The sequence below is a fragment of the Oenanthe melanoleuca genome, chromosome 10 (genome assembly GCF_029582105.1).
Source record: "Oenanthe melanoleuca isolate GR-GAL-2019-014 chromosome 10, OMel1.0, whole genome shotgun sequence".
NCBI classification, from domain to species: domain Eukaryota; kingdom Metazoa; phylum Chordata; class Aves; order Passeriformes; family Muscicapidae; genus Oenanthe; species Oenanthe melanoleuca.
In genome coordinates, this window is record NC_079344.1 from 3,591,078 (window position 1) to 3,612,790 (window position 21,713).

Genomic DNA, 21,713 nt, shown 5'->3' on the forward strand with positions numbered 1-21,713 from the left:
CTTCATTTGTAGCATCCCTGTTTATGTCTGCATTACTTCAATACTTCCTTAAAAATGTGGATGAACAGAAAGTGAGACTGCAGTCAGGGCCAGTTCTTCCCATCACTGAGGCAAACTATCCTCATGAGTCAGGGTTGCTGGCATGGACACATTCTGATATTGCCCTGCCTCAGGCTTTGGCTGATTTTTAAATATGCCTTAAGCAACACAATATTTTGTTTATGAAATATGCTTACAAGCATCACTAAGCAAATCTCTAGTTCTCTGCTAGTGGAACATTCTGTAACATGTCTTGCGTAAGGCATCACTTTGCTATTTATTTCAGCAGACACAGAACTGCAAACACAAATTACACATTCTAGGCAAGAATATGGACAGGGACTGTGGGTCAGATTTTGTATGAGTTCATGGAGGTTGTTTGTCTCCCTGGGCACAAACAAGGACTACGAACAAAGAACTATTTTATGCTACAGCTAACTCAAATGATGCTTGAGAGATCTTCCAGTTTATATGGTATATCTTTCTGTCAAGTTGAAGGGAACTTGATTTTATAGCAAAGGATGCTAGATGTGTTTATTTATTCTACCAGTGGTGTAGCACAGAACTGTTCTTTGGCCAGATGAAGACTGATGTAATTTCAAACATTGTGTTGATTAGATCTCCATTGAAATTACCAGACTAATGTTTTTGGGTTGTTTGGTTTGTTTTATTTTCCTGTTAATATAACAGTGCTCTATAATGCTAAACTTCCAGTAGAGACAAAGCAGTATTTTCAAACATAGCAGAACTTAGGAGTAAATATATTAATGTAGACAAGGCCCTTAGAGGGAAACCCATAGCTCACTGGTACCCAGTAAACATCATACACCCATGAACCTCAACTGCATGACCAAAATCTGCACAGATTTCTTATGGTGCGTTTATTGTTGGTACAGCATTGTCTACATACCATAAAAAAATTAAAAACAAACCAACAAAAATCCACAAAAAAACCCCACCAAGAAAACCCAACCACGTATTTTGCATTTCTCACAAAATATGCTGTAATTACATTATTCTTCTGTCAGCCTTTCAGCAGATGGAAACTAAAACCTAGAATATTTATTTTTTTGTGTAGTCAGGATTTGGAATAGGTTGCCCAGGGAGGTGTTTATGGTGTGTGGTTTATGGTTTAGGGGCTACAATTGCAGTTCTGGGTTGACATTTGGACTTGGTGACCTTAAAAGTCTCCTCCAACCTTGATGGTTCCATGGTTCTAACTGGGGAAGACACCCAAGCAATTCACAGCCCTTCCACGGACTGACAGCCACGCTGTTACTTCTCTAACCACCAATTTCTTGATGTGTGTATTTAAAAGCATCAGTCACGGCTTTTCACACACAGCCGCTTGCTTGTAGAATTCAGAAAAATACAGTCATAATAGCGGATTTTTACTATGGGGCAGCGTGCTGGGAGTGACACCGGGCACAGCAGGATGGCTACAGAGCACCATGTCCATCCATCCATCCGTCCGTCCCCTCACGGTTTCCCGCCCTTGGCGCCGCCCCACACGGGCGGGGCGGAAGCCGCGGTCTCCGCGGTAACGGCGGCGCCATTTCCGACAGGGCGGCGGCGGTGCGGGTTGCGGGGTTGTTTGTGGCCGCGGAGCTCCGAGGGACGGAGCGGGGCCGTGCGGGGCCGAGGGGCCGCGGCCATGGTGCCCAGCAGGGGCCGCACGGGCCGGGGCCCGCGGAACGCGCCCGCAGCGGTAGGTGCTGCCGGGGCCGGGGGCGCCGGGCGGGCGCAGCTCCCCCGGCATCGTCTGTGCCGTGCCGGGAGCTGCGTGCCTGAGGCGTTTCGCTTTTGTCGCATAAATCGAGCTCAAAGACCAGCATGTTTTTCCTTTTGAAAATACAAGGCGTATTTTAATGTAAACACTTGTTTTCTTCATACTGAGAGTTGTAGCCCAATGGAAGTCACGCTTTCAGTGTATTTTTAAAACTGAAACAGTGTGATTTTTGTAAACTAAAAATTTAGGTTCCTTAGAGCTGTGTTGTATTCTTCATAGTATTTTGCAAAACAGTACCTTTCTTGGCAGATTTTGCTGTTGAAAATAGCTTTATTGTTTAAAGAGCAGTTGTATTGATATTCAATATCAATATTGCAATCAACAATTGCATTGATATTTCTGAGAAATGTAGCATTTAATTTCATTTCCTTCCAATTTGCAGGTTAATAATTGTGGCTTCCAGCTGGTCATCCAGACCTCGTCAATACCAGAAAAAAGCAAACCAGTAATTATTACCTTTTCTTGGATAGTTATATTAACTGATGTATGATACAGACAAATTTGCATGCTGTCAAATAGGAATTGCCTTTTCAGTATTCATCTGTTGACTTACAGTATCTAATGTATCTAATAGTATTATGTTAATTTATTTAATCCTGTTAAAACATATAACATAAAAACATGGGATTGTACTATAGCTTGCCACAAATTTAATATATATGTACATATATATATATATATATATATGTATATATGATATCTTGATCTTCTGTCTTTACCTCTCTTCTGTAATTGCAGTATTCTTCACAGGGTGGGGTTTGATTTTTATTTATTCAGTCAACTGCATATAAATGTACTGGTAACTTCCATATTTTCATTTTGGTTTCCAACAGTGAAGCTTTTTAGTTTAGTGTCTTAAAAGAATGAATACACCTTTTACTGGAGAAATTATTTCTTCTCTTTTTCAAAGCATTTGTAGAAATTCCTGAGAACTGCTGTTAGTATTGAGGTTGTGTTTGTCTATGTAAAGACATTTTTTGCATTTGAAAACTCTTAACATTTGTCTATATTATTGTGTTGCAGTTGGAATTCAGGATAAATAAAGAACAGTCCTCTTTCCACAATAGACTTCTGCAGCATGATCTGGAAAAAAACTACTCAGGAAGACAAGGTAATATTCAATGGGGTTTGGTTTGTCTTTTGTATCTGTTTAATTATTTTAAAAGTAAAGAAACAGTGTATCACAATAAGAAAATGTGCAACAGTGACTTGGCTACAGTAATTCAGTGTAATTACATGCTACTTACAAAGCCACAACCTGTCAGGTGCCCTGCTGTAAATTCCCTCAATAGCTACACAATTGTCTAAAGTAACATTTTACTGGATGTTTAACATTTTAATATATTTAGACAAAATTAGTTTCTAATTCAGAGCCGTGATATTAGGAGAGAGGTTTTCTATTGTGCTTGTGTGCTCTTGGGTTTGCAAAGCAAAATATTGGTGATCTCACTGCTAACTGTGGTGAGGACTGGAAGAGACTTGAAATAGCACTTCTTGCCTTGTTGCTGCTGCTTGCCTGTGGTTGGAGTGAGTAAGAGACCCATTTAGTTATTATGGCAACTCTTTATTCATTCTGGTAAAAATTGAAGGCCAGCAGCCATTCACAAGTCTTACTTTTAGGGATACTATACAACATATGGAGTAAATGTAAGTCTGCAGTTTGGTTTTGTTCCCTGCACAGGAGACCAGAGTATTAAGTCCTTAGTGATTAACAAGCAGCTCTATTTCCTAGTACCATCTAGTCTGACAATTTTCTGGTTTGGCATTGAAGCAGAGTACAGGTTCTTTATCAGGACTTGGGGAGACTTCTTTTCATACTCCTACAAAATCCAGAGCCCAGCAAAACAACCACATTTTTAGTTGACATGCTTCAGGTAACAGTGGAGACTTCTCATTGGTCTCTCTGTCTTTTACTGGATGCCTTAGCAAAGGTGTTTCCTAGTGCTCCCTTTGGGGTGTTAAGGAGGTCAGTAGATCATTGTCAGGAAACCACTTGAAATCTTTTTCAAAAACATAATACAGGCATTTAAATGAATGCTTTTTATAAATCTTACTTTAGTGAAAGAGCAGCAATAGGGATCTTTTACATATCTTTAGGAGGATGACAGTGGGGGAAAAAAGTTACTTTACTGACATCCTGTCATGTTTCAGACTGATAATTTTAAGTTTCTGGTTTTATGCTTATTGGCTTAAAAACATGTGACACAACTAAAGTAAGATTTTTGCAACAATTTTAATTGATTTTAATTTTTTTGGTGTTTTTTCTAAGCATTTTGATTTTGAAGGATGCATAGGGGGTATTGTTAGAGTAGCTAATGATAAAATTAAAAAATAGCGCTGAAAAGATTCTAAGTTGACCAACAAATTGTTTTACTCAAACAGATACCTAATAGTATGTTTCAGACAACAATGGACTCATTGCTATAGTAGTAAAAACAGTTGTCTTGTTTATTCAAGAATTTATGTTTTTCATAATAACATATTTATTTGAAGGAAGAAGAAAAAAAAAGGGCAAGCACACAGAAGTCAAACCTATATTTTGTGGTACTGTGCATTCACAATGATCTATTTTTGACTAATATTTGTCAGTGGATCATTTTCCAAATAAGCCAAGCTCACAGAACTCATTTGTTGATTAATTTTGCAGGTTTTTTAGACATCCTCCCTTTTTTCCTTTTATATTAATGAAATGCATAAGGATAAATAGGTTTATAAATACGTTTTCAAGGGCTGCCTGTTTCTTGATAATGGAGTGTAATACCAGTGATCACTAGGTATTATGTGCACTTACCTTTGAAAGGCTGCATTTATTTGTGTCTCAGTGGGAGTGTTTCAATATTTTGATGCTTTATTTTCCACTTCTATCAACATCTCTTTGATCTATGTCTTTATCTTAAGTTGGGTAATACCTTCTTTAAGTTCAGATACTGAAACAATTTTACAATCTTATGTAAAATATGACTAGGTAATTCTAATCAAAATAAAGGCATTTGCAAAATATTTGCTTACAACAAATTGTTGAAAAAATCTCAAAGAAATGGATATAATACCAGAAAAGAAAATTGATAAATCATAGTACTGATGGAGGCAAAAAGCACTTTCATACTTTACTTTATGTAAGAAAGAAAATTTAGCTTTTATCACCTGTAGTTCATTACTTGAATCTGTAGAGAAGTAGTTCATATATTTGTATGATTTTCCTATAGATAACATGAATTTTGGGAGCAGTTCATCAATAACTTTTCCTGTATTGCAACGTACTGCTGAAGAAAAAATACTGAACTCAGATAGACTTACCCTGGAAAGGTGAGAGGGAGTGCATGTGCCACAGCCTCAGGGCCCTGGTCTGAAGTGACCAGAGTGACCAGAGCCCCACTAATGGCTGCAGTCAGTGCTGGCCTTGGGCTCTTGGGTTTTGTGTGTGTGCTTTTGAGAGAAGAGCTCTGTTCCATGGAGAAATTCTCTGTGAGTGTCTTGTGACAGATTCATACAGCAGACATCTACGGCAGGCAGATTTCTGATCTGAGCAGGCTGTTCATGGGATAGCTGAAGGAAAACTTAACAGATTGTGAGGCTGCATCTGTTGGAGTTTTAGTGTGGTCAAAATTTCCATGTAGTTTCCATGTAACAAGCAAATCTCTGAGAGGAGAGGTGCTCAGAAAATTTTGGAACTATTTCTGCTGTATTTTCAGGCTAATTTTTTAATAGGTAGGAATTTCTGCTTTATCTATAGATTTTAATTAGCAAGCCTAATTAATGCTACCTTAACAAAGATGAATGACATACTTTTCTCTGTTCAGTCAAAGTGGGTGAGCAGAATGTGGATTACTGATTTGGTACTTACTTATGTGTTGTTTTCTCTTTTTTCTTCCAGGCAAAAATTGACAGTATGCCCAATTATTGATGGGGAAGATCACCTTCGTCTTTTGAATTTCCAGCATAACTTTATAACTCGTATCCAAAATATTTCTAATCTCCACCATCTTGTTTTCTTAGATTTATATGATAATCAGATTGAAGAGATAAGTGGGGTTTCAACTTTGAGATCCCTGAGAGTGCTTCTGTTGGGAAAGAACAGGTAAAAATAATAAAACCTGACTAAGGCACTCTAAATCCTATGGTGTAACAATGTGATTTCCCATTGTTTCTGTGAGAGTTTTCAGTTTGTGATATTACTGTCATACCAGTGAGACCAGCCCTAAGATTAGTTAAGTGTCAGACATCCCACTGAGGAAGCACACAGATTTTGTGTTGTGTTCTTCAAAACTTCCTTTCTTAGTAAATTTAAGCAACATTTCCAAAGTACTTCACGTGTTTCCATCTAATCTTCTATTTTGATTATTAAATATGTGCTATTAGATTTGTGTGGCATGTTGTGGGATGTCTTTTAAGATCAAATGTAGTATTAATTGATTATTTATAACCTATAAAAAGTATTTCTGCCTGATACATTTAGCTGGGAAAAATACCAGACAGATGAGTCATGAATTTTAATGCTTATTTATTGCTTCTAGTCCTGTAGCTTTTAATTTTAATAATTTAATACATGTATCTATGGAATTACTCTACATATCTAAAGGCTGTGCTCTTACTTTTAAAATTTTCCTCATTTTCTTATATTCAGTAAAGTGAGAACTGGTGACCAGATTTCAGTTATGTGCAGATAATAAAGAACGTACCTCCTAATTCAGCCTGTGTTCAAAAATGCAAGTTTCAGTAGTGCAGTATGTTACTAGAGCTAAGAGCTTTTTTATTAAAGAATCTCACCTGTAGAAATCAATTTTATTTATAGCAAAATGTTGGGGTGTGGGTACTACAATTTTAAAGTGCTTTGAGGAATTATTTTCCTTATCATAACCACACTGAGTGCAGTTTACCTTAGAAATGTGGTGTTGAGGTAGCCAGGATATGGCCTGCTCATGAGTGGTTACACATCAGACAGAGTTGTTACCAACTTTTTTTTTGGCTTTGGATCTGTGTGTGATCTTTGATTACTCTGGGAGCAAATGTTTAATACATGTGTTTAATGTCATCAGCCAGTAGATGATGCTGTTGGGTGTACAATAGCTTAGGTTTGGAATCTGACAAAATATGACAGGACAGAGAAGTTTTAAGACAATGAAGTTGTTGACTTTGGTTTCTAGTGGAGCAAGTATTCCATCCTTTTCTTCTTTCTAGAAGAGCCACATGAATTCTGCTACTATTGAATTATTGGCAGTCAGAAATGGTGATAGTCTTAAAATCATACTCATTTATCCATGAATTTTTTTTTTTTCATGGTTCAAAATTTTGTTATTTTTCTGTTACCCTTGTTAGGTAAAAAAGACTTAATTTTGTGTTGGCTGGAAAATGAAAGATACTTTTAACCTAATATTAAAAATAATTGTCATAATTGTAATCTTGTAGGATAAAGAAGATCTCAAATCTGGAGAACCTAAAAAACCTTGATGTTTTAGATCTTCACGGAAATCAGGTACAGTACGATAATTTGATTGCTTATATTTGTTGTGTAGACATCATGTATTTGCTGTGTCTTTTACTGAAAGACACATTGTTTCATGAAAGGGAACTGGTGGCAAGTTTTGCAGCTCTTGAGGTCACAGAAATCAGTCAGTTAAAATGGTGTTTATTTTGAATCTTTGTATCAGTCTCTTGTACTTTCAGTGCTGTACTTCAGGAAGGTTATGGTGATTAAAATGCTGCACTAGCTGAGTAAAATGGCACTCACACCTACACAACAGTAACCTACCACAAGCACTTGTGGTGTAGTAAAGTAACATAGTCTTAGAACTGCTATAACATTTTTAGTTATGATTGATTGCAACTGTTGGTGGTCTGACAAAACCAGATTCCCTACATACATGTAAAAAAAAAAAAAGGACAAGTTAGCACTGTAGAGACTTATTGTTGTGATGAGATCAGTTTGTGGCTGCTCTGAATCCCATTAGTCAAACAATGTGCACATTGTATGGTGGCAGAGGCAGCCTAGGACCAGGTGATGGCATTGCCCTTGGAGTCTTGGCCATCTCCAAACATACTCATTCACAAGTGTTTGTTTGAACAACACAATCCTTTTTGTATTGCTCTTGGAAATTTGATGGAGGGGTTATGTTTTTGATAAAAATACTTGCACACTAATGATGCAGCTGTGGCAATCAGCACACTTTCCCAGCACAAGTGAAGAAATCACTAATGAAAATGAAGCACATCTTGCACAAGTGATTGTGATGCAGATCTGGTCTTTTTTTTGTTGTCAAGTATATAACTCTCTTTACATTAACTGCACTTTTACTTGGAGTTTTGGGCTGGTTGTTGCTGGATCACCTTCAGAATGATAGGCTTACTTTGATCCAGAAAATGTAACAAATTACCCTATGTCAGGAACTGACATTAAATCTTGGAGTTCAGTAAGTTATTTTTGTTTTCAAAATATTTCCATCATAAATGTAAATGTGAGGGGCATGAATGTTTGGAAATGGAGTTAATTATTTCCTTTTTTGGTAGGTTTAGTGTATTTTTCGTGTAAAGACCAAATAACGACCATGAACTTATCTTCTGTAAATAAATCATCTTTCTCTTCCTTTCCAGCTCAAATATAAACAAGTTTTCCTGTTAGAGTTCTTTTTTTCCCCCCTGTCTTTGAGGAATTAAAAATTTAAAACACCAATCTGCCATCCATAGCATTAGTTATTTTTGAAGGTTTAATGAGGAGATGAAGGGAAGAAATGCTGTGTTTGGGATACATCTTAGTGGATTAATGCCTTGTTTTGGAGGCTGGGTTTTGTTGTTGTTTGCTTATATAACTGAATAAGAGGTCTCCTTTAACTATTTAAATTTGTGGGATTTTTATTTTTGGCAGTCTTCTAGTCTATCTTGAGAGGTATTTCTTCTACATTGCAGATTTCCGAAGAACAGACTTCAGCAACATAATTGACTTTGAGAACTTCAAAATATGGGTTCTCATGTTCAAGAATGTAGCAATTTAAACAACAGATCAGGGAATTAGAGCTGGATTTATCTCAGTGGTGTTCAGCAAAAGGACAATTATCATTGAGCATTGTTAATTATGTACAGTATCTCTTATGTGTTACCAGTGATCCCAGGTGAACACTGAACAATTAAATCTGTGTACAAGTTATAGGCAAGGTATTGGAAATACACTAGATTAACTGTTATTAACACAGTAATATAGACACCTAGAATTGGATAATTCAAGGACTCTACACATGAATTTTACATTAGAATGTTTCAAATATGAAATGTCGTTGGAGTAATTTCCTGTGTTCTGTTTAATTCTGTGAATTATTTTTCTTTCCAGAAGTTCAAGACTTAAGTAAATTTATGCAACCTGATTTTTTTTTCAAGTATGAACTTCTTTTCATTTATCACAATTTTTTTTTTTTAAAGGTGGAACTTTCATTTGTGCAATTTAATTATCGATGGGTGATTATTTGGTGCATAACAACCTTTTTCTGAATTCTATTTCATAGTGAGGTATTCAAAGATGCAAGCAAATGAGAAAATAAATAGTGTTTTTGTTCACTGTTTACGAGTAGACTTTGACTTGTGTACTAATTTCTTTTTGGTATTATATAAGTATTATTTGAAACATCAAAAAAGAAGTGATAATAGCTTTTATTATTTCTTACCTAATAGGCCATATGAAAAGCCTGTGTACCTTCATGTGTGTATCCCTAATTGAAGCAGGCAATTCAGTAGAGCTAATCTTAAAGCTTAACAAAGTGGTAAAGAGTTTCTCTGCATGTTGCTGATGAAATCTTTTTTTTGCAATAGCAGTGAAATACCTGGATTAATATTGTAGACGGTGGCATTCTGGTCTGTAATTCTAGCTGGGCAGGCATCAGCAGAGGTCTGTGCTCTTCATGCCAACTGTCTGCTCTTGGGCTTCCTTTTAAAAGTCTCTCAGTATAAATATGTTCTTTTAAATAGTGGTATTTTCTGTTCTTCTTGTTGTAATATTTTTGTATCAAATGCACATGAATGGATAGTTTAATTAGCAATTGAATAAAAAATTTAAGCACCTTGAATCAAAGGTTTAAGATGTTATTTAATTTTGATCTTGCTATCTACTTTTGTATGCTTTTTAATTGAGAAATTGCTAAAATATTTCTTACAGCAGCATATTCCAGTCACAGACTTACATGTACACATATGTGTACGGATATATGGAAATTACCAACAAAATGGAGCGTTCTCAAACTGTTAAATAATAGCTGCCTTACCTCTTCTGCTCCAGGAGCTGCTAGACACTTTCTGCATGCTGGCATGGCCACACTTACACTGAAAAATAAAGAGGAAATAACAACTGAAATTAAGGATCATTAGCTATTTGTGCCTTTTTTCTTTTGCTTTGTCTTTATCACCTGAGTATTTAAAATAGGATATTAAGTATGAAAAAAAGCATCTGCCAGCTGCCTGTTTACTGTAGTTCAGTCTTTGTTAGATCCCTCCCCTTTCTAATCCCAGGAAGAGAACTGATTGTCTTTGCAGACAAATTAAGGCTCATCCATGCACAAAATTCCCCCATTTTGGCATACCATGATTCCATCAGAGTTATCTTGGTTTTATGTCCTCGAGGTTGCTGCTACAGAGCAGCACAGCTGGACTAAGCTGATTCCTGATGGGATAGAAGGAAATGTTGGCTGAGTTTTACTGCAAAATGAAGAAAAATGTGGATCAATACTTGTTCTGGATCTCTGAGTATCATAGTTTAGAGAAATACAGGCAGACTATTGTATGAAGCTGATAGTTCATGTATGCTTTTAGAAAACTTGTGTGCCATATATGTATATATTTTATATCCATATAAAACACAGTGTGCATGTTTATTGTATCTCTTGACAGATTGCTAAAATAGAAAACATCAGTCATTTAAGTGAACTGAGAGTGTTAAACCTTGCCAGAAACCTCCTAACTGTTGTAGAAAACCTGAATGGACTGGATTCACTCACAGAGCTCAACCTCCGTCATAATCAAGTCTCTGCTATAGTAAGGAGTAAAACTCTTCTCCTTTTTCTTTTTAATTTCCTTTTTTTTTTTTTTTTTTGACAAAATGCACAATAACTAACTTGTTTAAACCATATGTGTTTTCAGATTTTTAACATCTTGTGTTTCCTTATATCGTGTTATTTATGTTGTTTTGCTGCAATACTTAATTCTACAACATAAAGGTGAAACAAACACATTCACTTTTGGTGTCATTTTCTTTAAGTGTGATCAGGGAGACTGGACTTAGATGACCTTTAGAGGTCCCTTCCAACCCAAACTATGCTGTGATTCTGTGATTCTGACTAGTAGTGTTTCAAATCTTGAAAGCTTATGATGTCCCCTGGGGAGGAGGGAAGAGATTTTGGAAAAGCTTTGTGTTTCTTACCTGGAAATTTAGATACTCTTCCATAGAAGTTCATGTTCTAGAAACAAATCATCTCGATTTCTCTGGGTTAGCTAAGCCATAAGACCATCCTTAATTTCAATTTAGGAATATTGCTGGGGCAAATGCAGAGAAACCGGTATTGAAAACAGGTAAGAGCAGAGTTTTCTAATGGAAGCTTTAACCCAGCATTTTAAGTCCTCAAATTCTAAAAATGAAGCTTTTCACTTTAAAATTTGAGTTGTAGTTCAGATGTGGCAAGTGGATTATTCAAACAAGAGTTTTTAAAATAAAGCAGTTAACTTAGCTACCTTCTTCTGGCCTGCATAATTCTTTTAGGTCCTGGTCCCCTGTTGCTGAGCCTTTCTTTTCTTCAGTTTTTGCTATTTGCCAAATAGGAAGTGGTCTTACATCTCAAAAATAAGAAATTTCTGCTCATTGCTGGTTCTGTCACTGTACCTTCCTCTGTTTCAGTGATGTTACCTAGAATTCTCTTTGCATGTAGGTTCTGCCTTTTCAGTCCTCTCAGGTGCAGCTTGTACTTTCTGCTGTCATAAGTGGAGAGTCAGCATGAAATTTAAATTAGTGACTTACAGGCTTGAGCTGTCTGCTGTGTCTCAATGTTTTAGTGTTTCCTGGCAGAGGCAGAGTTTCAGAAGATGATGTTCTCTTCAGGGAAATATTTATTTTGTTTGGCCTGTGGAGTTTTTTTAATTCTTGTGGTTGTTGGTATCATTTTGGGTTTTTACTCTGATTAAATTCTAATGAAAAGCAGTTTTGTGAGTGTGGATTGTTTTGTAGGAATGAACTGTAGTTGATTCAAAGCTGTAGGATTTACAGAGGCAGTCCTGGGGCTTGGTTTATAGCAGAAGCATCTAACAGGATTGAAGTGTATTCGGAGAGTCTGACTGTTCAGGAGAATAGCAAACAGAATAAATTATTACAAAGAGTCTTGTATGGCATCAAAAGCACAGATCTATACATACCATGAGTTATGAAATATCTATTTATTTTCCATCCAGTTGTGAGTTTGGCCTCTGTTAGGAACATGATCTATATTTTTCTTTGAAAGACTGACCTGCTTGTTTGCTTTGAGGTATTAAAAATTTAGCATTTTGGGTTTTGTCATGTGCAGCTTGATCTTAGACTTGTAGGAGAACTGGTCAAGATGTTCACCACTTTTTCGGGAAAGAGCTCCTGCCCTCTGTCCACCTTGCTATAAGATTTTGCATCAACATTGAAGTAACTGGAGGTTTTGGGGGGTTTTTGAAACAATCTTGTCTAGTAGTTCCTGCCACACCTATGAGACTTGCAACATGTTTTACAAGACAGCAGCACATCATGCTAGGAAATTTATCTTGAGGGGTAATTACTTTGTGTTCCCCAGTGATCAGTTGAAATCATTGCTGCTTAAGCGTTACTGTGCAGAGCCCTGTAATGCCTGTCTTCATGTGTATATCCACCTGTATCATGCATGCCCACCCTTTTAGGCATCAATACCAAGGAGCCTTAGGGACAGAGGGCATACCCAAATGTACCTCTGTTGTGAACTCAGTCTATCCATGTTCTGATCTGGGAGGACTCAGGACAGCTCTGAACCAGGAGCTCTGTAACTGCAGACTTGATCACATAAGCCCTGCTCATCGTACCCAGCAGTGACTCTCAGAAGTTTTATTAGCTAGAGTAGTGTTGCATTAATAGGAGCAACAGGGTTTTTTTGAGATGCCTTTGTTTACCTCTTTGGAATGAACTGTTCTGGACTGCTAGACATTAGACATGTCAGAAATCTGATGAAGGGTGGAAGAGTTGTAGGTTAAAATCAAGGCACTGAGCTCTGATGCTCCTTTCCCAGGTTTGTGTCCTCTGGTTTCAAGTTACGGTAAGGAGATACAGAGTTAGAACTGAAGGGTTAGGTGTGAAAGGCTTGTGAATCCCTGCAGACTGTTCTGTCTGTCTGATATAGATTTATATTTTGTAAATGAAGCTTGATCTTACTTGCTATGTTTCATCTTACTAGTATTTGAGCTGTATGTTGTTTAGAGTTTTCCTGCAAAGGCATTTAGTGGCAATATTAAATTTAGAGTTTCTTTGTAAGCTCATACCTTCTTTTAAATGTTGGTTGTAAAGGTGACGGAGTCCTTCAGATCATTCTCTGACTGGAGACTTGCTGCTGTTTGGCTGTGCTAATTGCACTGCTGTATTGCACTTCAAAAACCTTATTTCAGCAAGCTTTTTTTTTTTTTTTTTTTTAAAAGCATGTTTATCCTGCAGCTTAAATGCTGAGACAGCACCTTGGCTTATTTCCCAAAAGCCTGTTCAGGGAACAGCAGCAGCCGTAGCCTCCTTTTCTTTAGCACCATTTGCTTTGCAGTGATGCAGTGCGTTCTGCAGAGCAGGGTCTGTGCTGGAACACTCCCTTGCAGGCTGCATTAGGGACAGATGGAGCTGCACCTTCAATGGAAATCAATGTTGCAGCAAGGTTACAGCACTCAGAAATGAAGACATTTCATCAGGCCAAGTAAAGAGGCTCAAAAGCCACTTTCAGCTGCTGAATTTATGTCTCTTTTTCTTCTAGAAAGATGTGGATACTTTGCCCTGTCTCCAGCGTCTCTTCCTCAGCTTCAACAATATATCTAGGTAAGGGGAATAGTAGTTTGTTTGCTATCAGTGATTTGAAGTATATTACTGGACCTGTATGTCATGAAAATTTGAACTCAAACACTGTGAGTACAGATCCTTTTTTCCTTCCCTAACATATCAGATAAAAGTACAATCAACCCATTGTGTATTTTCTACTTTAAGTGTAAAAATTCTTGAAACCCTTTGCATTTAAATGTAGTTGTACAATGAGTATTCTACCAAGAAACATATTTTTAATTGATTATCCTACTGTTTGTAGTGGTCCAAATTAAAAGTGGATTTGTAAGTACATTGTTTTGCTGTTAAGCTAGTTGTTTGTTAAAGCAGCATTATGCAAGGTGCAGATTGTATTCAACATTCCATGACTGTATTTCTGGAGTTATGCAAACTGCTGAGTCAGATTCTACTTGCTATGGGTAAATTATTTCATGCTTGTATTTTACTTCTCCATATATTAAAAAAGTCTGAGAGGTATATTCATGGTTCCCTTTCAGACCAGATGGCAGAAGCAAAATAGCTCAACTCACAAAGCTGGGCTTCTATAGTTTCAAGTGACTAAGAGCATTTTGTTATAAATAGAAAGGTTTGTCCTCCGTGCCTTTTCATATTAATGCATTTTTGAGTCTGCCTTTATACTCGTGCCAGTATTTGAAAAAAAAGCCAAGTGCCTGCATTATCTTCAGTTTGGTATGTCCTTTTTTTAATCCCTTGATCACCAGCAGCTTTCTTTGTTTAGAATCAAATAATTAAATGTGGGGTAGGGGAAGATGCTTCATGTTCTAATTACTGGAAATGCCCTGCTGTTCTTGTGGTATCTGCTTTCTCTGTAAAATGTACTTAGTAGGAGCTTTTATTGTAGTAGCTACTCAAATATTTTATATTGACCTGCATTATGTTTTTTACAGACAGCTCCAACCTACTTCTCTGTGTTCCTTAGGGTCTTAAAGTACAAATGCAGTACATTTAAATACTCTCGGCTGTTAAACATTTAAAAACAGTTCAGAGATGAACTGCAGGAGTCTTTCTTGTGCTCTTCCCTTAGTTAATTTGCTAGTCTTCTTATTTTATGTTTTTAATTGACATAGTGAACAGAGGGGGTTAGCATTTTGCTTGTCTTGGATCATTTCCAGAATTGAGACTTGCCTTTGTTTCTGGCTTTCTAAAAAAAGTCTCAGGTTGGCAGGAGCAAGGAGGGGACTGCAGCAGCTTGGCTCCCTCGCTGTCAGGGAGCATCACTGCAGTCAGGGAAATTGCTGTGTCTTTTTATGGATTTGGTGTATTTTGTGTAGCTTTCTGACTGCTTTCTCATATTGTTTTATGCAAATTCATACTATTTTTACAGTGTTCAAAGAAGGAAAAATGTTTGGAATTTTCTGTGAGATTTTGATATATTTCTCAAAGCTTCTGATCACTAGATTGCTTCTTGGTACTATATAAAAATTTTTGTCATTTATTCATGGGGGCTTTGGTTGGTCTATTGCTACATCTAGTCTTAGGTTTCATGTAAGCTACAAATACTTATCTGGAACATATATAGAAATATATAATTTAGTTTGAGGTTACAGTTGGAATAGGTATAAAAAGACTTAATGTTAAACAGAAGCTATTGCTCTTCTATAAATTGTATATAGGCATATGGGTAGATAGGTTGATGGATAACTTTAACTCTCTATTTATTAAAAATATTTTCTATAATTTTATTTTAGACCAAGCAAATAAAAATTTTCTTTTAATTCTTACTAGCTATAGCAGTTCTGAAAGCTAAACTCCCTGTAATTCCTTATTTATAGTTATGCAGTAGATATGTTTTCTACCATGGAAGTGATTAAATATTACAGGTATATTCTTGACCATCAGTGTTCTCATGCTTGACTTGATACTCTTTGGACTGACTGAGGAAGCTGTATGCAACCATATCACCAATGAACTGCTGTTCTGACCATTCCTACACCCTTTTAAACAGTTTTGTATGCTTTTGAGTCACTTACCCCATTTACTCTGGGCCGTAGGGTAATTTGAAAAAATTATTTTTCCTAAAACCAGCTCTGTCTATACAACTGAATTTTGTTTGACAAGCAAACTGGTGCACAAATGCTCTAATTAATTTATCTGTAGGTGCATAAAAAAACCCCTGTAAATGAAAATAAATGACAAAATGTAAAGAACTTAAATATATTTGTTGCTATTTCATTGCAATATTTTATTAATGTTAATTTTTTAAAATAGCCTTTTTGAGGTGATGCTTCCATGGAAAGATTTTCTTGTTTCTATTTTTGTGTCAGTGCAAATCCTTGAGTCTTAAATTGACACATCCTGACATATTGAATTAATATTTCAGTAGAAGACTCAGGAATTCCATTAAAACTTGTCACTATTTTGGGCATGAGGATCTACCATGGGTTTAATCACTATGTTCTTTTTACCTCATACTTCAGAGAAGGGCTCAGAATGCTGCTGCTTCTCTGCAGAACTTTTAGTAGAAAAGTATATATTGGCAAGGTAATGTAAGCTAAAACTGAACTTGATGCTGATAGAAAAGAAAAGGAAGTCCTATTTCTGGCTTAAGCCCAAAAAATCTTAGCAGTTACACACTGAAAGCATTTATTCCTGGTGGCTGAAGGCAGAATCTCTATATGGAACTGGTTATAAAGAAATGGGAGAAATCCCATTTTTAATTTGTCATGTGTCACAGGGAAGAGATTGTAGTAACATTTGCAGGAAAGGTTTGCCACATAGATTCAGAAAGAAAGTTCTTGCTCATACTTGAACATGTAAAGCCAGGGAAGGCTAGTTTTTAGTCTTGGAAACAAAATACATATTTTCAGTGTTACACTGCTGTCCAGGTCAGCACTATGTTGGGTTTTTCATTTAGTGTAGGCATACGAAATAAGTTGGATACAAGCTCCTGTAATTCTTGTTCTTCATTTGGTTGCTGAGTTGGAAACTTGAGAGAAGCAATGTTCTTAGCTTAATAAAAACAAGAAAATACCTTTTCACTCAGCAAGATGAAAATTTATAAATGCATTGTTAAATGCTTGAACAAAAACAGGTAAAGGGGGATGAAAGGTTGATGGTAGTTATATCTGCTTTCATAGATAGTTTAGTAGTTAGAAACATGGAAAGACACAAGTTTTCTTCTTGGAGTATTTTTGAACAATTCCCTCTCAGGTGTTCCTTCAGACTATAGTATGTTGCCTTCCTTCTCTATTCCAGAACTTTTCCCCTTTGTGCAACATGCTTTTAAAAATGGATGCAAATGCATAGTGAAGGAACAATTGTCTCCCAAAAAAAGCAGGTTAAAGCAGAAGATAAATATTCCTGTGTCCTGTGAATGTGCATCACTGGACCAGGTTGAGCTCCAGAGTGCCTTGCTCTTAGGTAATTGCTACATTCTGATGTGAGGCAGAAGTGGGTTTGGCAGAGGGGAGAAGTGGATGCAGGACTTGGAGCCATGCACACAAGATGGAAAACTGGTCTATTCTGAAAAGATCTCCAGGAAACACTTTCCGATAGTTTAGCCCAAATTTGTGACTTATTTCTGTGTTTCTGAAATGGCAATTTTAGCAAAGATAATTTATGTAAGAAGAAGAACAGGAATGAGAGGTGGTTGTCTCTTGCAGGAGAAGGTCTTTTGGAAAGAGAATCAGACTGGAGAGGATTGCCTGAGGCAGTCTGACACAGCAGCACCCAGAGTTGCTGTGTGTTTCCTGAGCAGGTTAAAGGCTCTCTGGTGAGCAGAGGCTGCAGAATGAGAGCCTTGAGACGTGGCCTCTGATTGCTGTCAAATGATCACCATGGGGTTCTGTCCCAGCAGTCTGCATGCTGGGAAGCCAACAGAAGCTTGGTTGTTAACTGTGCAATCTGTTTGGGAATGTAGCACATTAAAGCTTTACTTAGTTTAGGATTGGGATACCAGTGTGATGAGTACAGTATATAAACTTTTCTACATGGGATTTCTAAAGCTCTGGTATTTTGTGTATACAAAGATGTGTTTTTTGCACTACTGTTTATTTCTGAAATTAAGCTGCTAATAGGGCAGCTAAAAGCAGGATAAAGCAAGCACATCTGTTTTTAGGTCCAGAATGAATGTTCTGCATGCTGAAGCAGTGAGAATTTCAAAGCACAGCAGTATGTGTAAGTGGAAGGTCTTGAAAACACACTAGCAAGCTTTCAACTTTTCTGTCATTTCCTGAAGAAATTGTTTTTATTAAAAATCTGTAAATCATATGTAATGAAAGAAGTAGTTTTTGATTGACTATTTAGTGGTAATTACTTGGAATAAATATATTTAATGCTTTTAAATATACTTGCACTTAAAAATAATTTTGAAGACCAAAGATTTTCATATTTTTCAAGCAAGATATGTTCTAGCTCAATGGAAATTCATACTCAAGGGTTTTTTGTTCTAACATGTTTGAGTTTGCCTTACTAACTTGTGTGTCATTTGGGAAGATTCTCTTTTCTCTTTAGGACATTTTTAGTGTGTATTTTAAGTAATATGTCAGCCTGACCTTCCAAAAATGCATAAATAAATGTTTTCTGGAAGGAAACAGAATCATAAAAAGAAGCAGAAAATAGTAATCAAGATTTAACTGCATGTACAAAACAGCCAATTCTTCAGATATTCTAAGAACTTTCACTGTCTTTGTTACAATCTACTCATAGTTCATTTTCCGTTGGTTTTTAGGTTGTTTTCATACACTAAGCACAAAAGCAGTAATATCTTCCTTTGTACTGTCACTTTTCTGCTGTGCCCTTTGAGTGTACAGTGCAGGAGCTGCTTGTATAAAAATACTATTGTAACTTTAATCAATGGTAGTCTTTGAAATGAACATCTGTGCTGTGTACAATTTCTGATCACTGAGTTTAGGGCATACTTAAGGTTTGAATTGACTTAAGGCAGACTTGACTTTTGGAGGCCAAAGGACATAAGGATGGGTGCAGTGTCGCACATACTTCACAAACACGTTAGGGAGTTTTATTTATTACCATACCTGTTCAGCTTTCTTTGTTAAAATTGAGTCAAATAGTTCTTTGTTGTTTAAAAATAATAAGTATCTGAGCTGCTTTTTTCGCATTTAATTTTCAATGAAAGGAACACTAAAGAGGTTATACATGTCTAAATGCATTTTACACGGGTCAGTTATTTTTTGGCAGATAATCAAATCTGTGTGTTCTAAGGAGCCAGCAAGTTAGAGTTTGTAGATAGAACTCAAAGTAATGGACTAATCTGTTTTGAAGATTATGATGCTTTTATAGTTGTTTTACTTCCAGTATTAGTGATGATGCAAACACCTAGGATCATTCTGTGATATTTTTGGTTTGCTTTCTTTCCTTGTACTTTCCAGGTTTTTCATGCTGCCTTTGATGGCAAATACACCTATTATATTTCTGAATATGAATTTAATGTCTCATATTCTAGCAGGGAATTTGATTTAAATACTCCCATAGTTCTCCTTAATCTGCATCTTTTTTTACCTATATATGAAGGGAATAAAAAGTTTACCACTAGCAGCTGCTGATATTTCGGAATACTCGTGTTGATGGTTGTAGTGTTTCAGTACAGTTAAATATTTATGTTCTGTCCTTAAGAAATGAAATCTTCCATCTCAAAAATATTCCTATTCCATGACATTAAAACTTTAAACTCTTTTGGTTACAGTTTTGAGGATATTCTGTGCCTTGCTGATTCCTCATCCTTGTCAGATATCACCCTTGATGGCAATCCAATAGCTCAGGAGACATGGTACAAACACACTGTTCTCCATCATATGATGCAGCTGCGACAGCTAGATATGAAGAGAATCACAGTAAGAAATTTCTGTTTTCATCAAATTTAATAGATACTTAAAATCAGAAGTAAAATGCAGGGGTTTCTGTGTACATATATATATATATATATATATTTTAAAAATACGAACTTTTTTCTTAATTTAGTATGGAATTGAATGGTGAATAGACATCACAATATTTAAAACTTTAACCCTTTTTTTTAGTTCAGTATAAAGTAAGGGTTTGCATTTTTACTTCATTTAACATGTTTATTTTGAAGTGTTAAAGCTCTTCAGCAGCAAATGCTGTGTGTTCAGCTGCCATGTGACATGAGAGAGGCTGCAAAGATTTTTGGTTAGAATTTTCCTAACAGTCTATGCTAATTTGTTGTATAGCTGAGAAGGAAAAGCACCTTTCTTCCAAAGGAGTGGTCTGTTTGCCCTAAAACTGCTATAATTGGTATCTTTTATTTAAGAATTTAATTGGTTTCTTTAATCAGCCTCCCTAGGGAGATCTGGTGATCACACAGTTTGTGTGTCTGTCTGTATTTCTTGCTTCCTAACCTACTCTGCCTGAATTTCTGTTTCTGCTGCTCAAGTTCAAGTAACCTTCATAAGGGAGAGAGGGCTTGCACACAACTCAGTCTCCTACAGGTTTCTTGAAAATCCACTCCAGAGGATGAAGGACAATCTCCAGGGTCTTGTCTTCTAATATAGGAATAGTCTTGATAATTCTTCTATGTCTATTCAAAAGTGATGTGATTTCTTACCAGAGGAATCTGTCCAGCAGCAAGAAACAGTGTTAAGTGGTAACTATTTGGATCAGGTGCTGATATATACACCTTTTTTTTAAAATTTTGCTTTGTACAAAAGCTGTACTGCATTGTAAATTGTGACTGCTGCTTTTTCACAGAGCCAGTTAGGCTGAAAAATATAACATGTATGTGGAAAAATTTAATTTTAAAAAGAAAGTGCTCTAGGACATGGTAGTTTTGCTGCCATCATTGAAAATGCTAAATACTTGTTTGTTCACAATATTCTAAGCTTCAGGGGTTTTTATGTTTTATGACTTTATACTGACTTAATAATTTCTAATTACTTTGCTTTTAAAAACTTGTTGTTTTGGTATTATTTCAGGAAGTTGAGTTGTATAAAGAAAATATCTCTCCATCTCCCCACTTTTACCCTTATCAAGAGGGGATGGATCCTGGTAGAAGTATCATTGTTGGGAAAAACTGTAGAAAGAGCTCAAACTCCTTTTTAGACTCTATGAGATCTGTATGGGAGAAAAGTTGTCAGAAATGCACGGGAAGAACTTAATCTAGGTTTGCACCTTGTTAAACATCAGAGAATCTATCACAAAGAAAAAAAGCCATAGAAAACCAGGCTTCACCAGTTGTGCTGCTCATAAACCTACTTGTAAAAATAATGTGTTTTACACTCTTTATTTGCCTTCTGGTTTTTGAGCCTTTTAACATTTTTCTCCATGTAGAGGCTGCTATATGTTTTCTCCAATAAAAACTGTTACCCAGGTAATTGTATGACTTAAGAAACTGGGATTTAAAGAAAAATACCAAGTATCATGGGATTTGTGGTAAAATGAAAGAGCTGGAAATCCCAAATCCAGCTACTCTGCCTAGCACTGCAGCAGGCTTTTGCCATCATTGTAAGATCTAACCTGGTGGGGGAATGGACTTGCAGGGTTGAGTATGTGATTTACACTCTTGATTAGTGTAAGAAACTAAACTCAACTGTAATTACACTTATAAAATCTTTTCTTCATCAGCCTGAAGAACATTTAGGCCATTTTGAACTTTAGCATTGCTTTGTCTTGTAACAAACTGAGAGTTGGATGATTGTTGGGGGTTTTTTTATGACTAGAAATTCTTCAGTAACTTGTTCAGAAAATTTTCTTCTCAAGAACTGGGTTTTACCCAATCATTAGTTCTGATTTTAACTTTTCTTTTACTGAAGGATGTTTCCAAAAGTTTGTATGAGACTTGGAAGCTTCATTCATGTTTGGTTTCAAGAAGATACATGCTCTTTGGTGCCAGGCTTTTTCCATAGGATTCCCTGGAGAATG

The 21,713-nt window shown here is 36.3% G+C and overlaps 1 protein-coding gene across 1 annotated transcript in view; it reads left to right on the forward strand.

Annotated features, from left to right (window-relative positions):
- Positions 1 to 1,585: 1,585 nt before the first annotated feature.
- Positions 1,586 to 21,713, forward strand: part of LRRC49 (leucine rich repeat containing 49) — a 38,885-nt gene continuing 18,757 nt past the window's right edge. Inside the window, exons 1-9 of the mRNA XM_056499518.1 lie at positions 1,586 to 1,747; positions 2,211 to 2,273; positions 2,852 to 2,939; positions 5,035 to 5,134; positions 5,703 to 5,906; positions 7,235 to 7,301; positions 10,694 to 10,837; positions 13,795 to 13,856; positions 19,522 to 19,669. Coding sequence (XP_056355493.1) covers positions 1,694 to 1,747; positions 2,211 to 2,273; positions 2,852 to 2,939; positions 5,035 to 5,134; positions 5,703 to 5,906; positions 7,235 to 7,301; positions 10,694 to 10,837; positions 13,795 to 13,856; positions 19,522 to 19,669 — 930 coding nt within the window. The 5' untranslated portion in view covers positions 1,586 to 1,693. The remainder of the gene's footprint in view (positions 1,748 to 2,210; positions 2,274 to 2,851; positions 2,940 to 5,034; positions 5,135 to 5,702; positions 5,907 to 7,234; positions 7,302 to 10,693; positions 10,838 to 13,794; positions 13,857 to 19,521; positions 19,670 to 21,713) is intronic.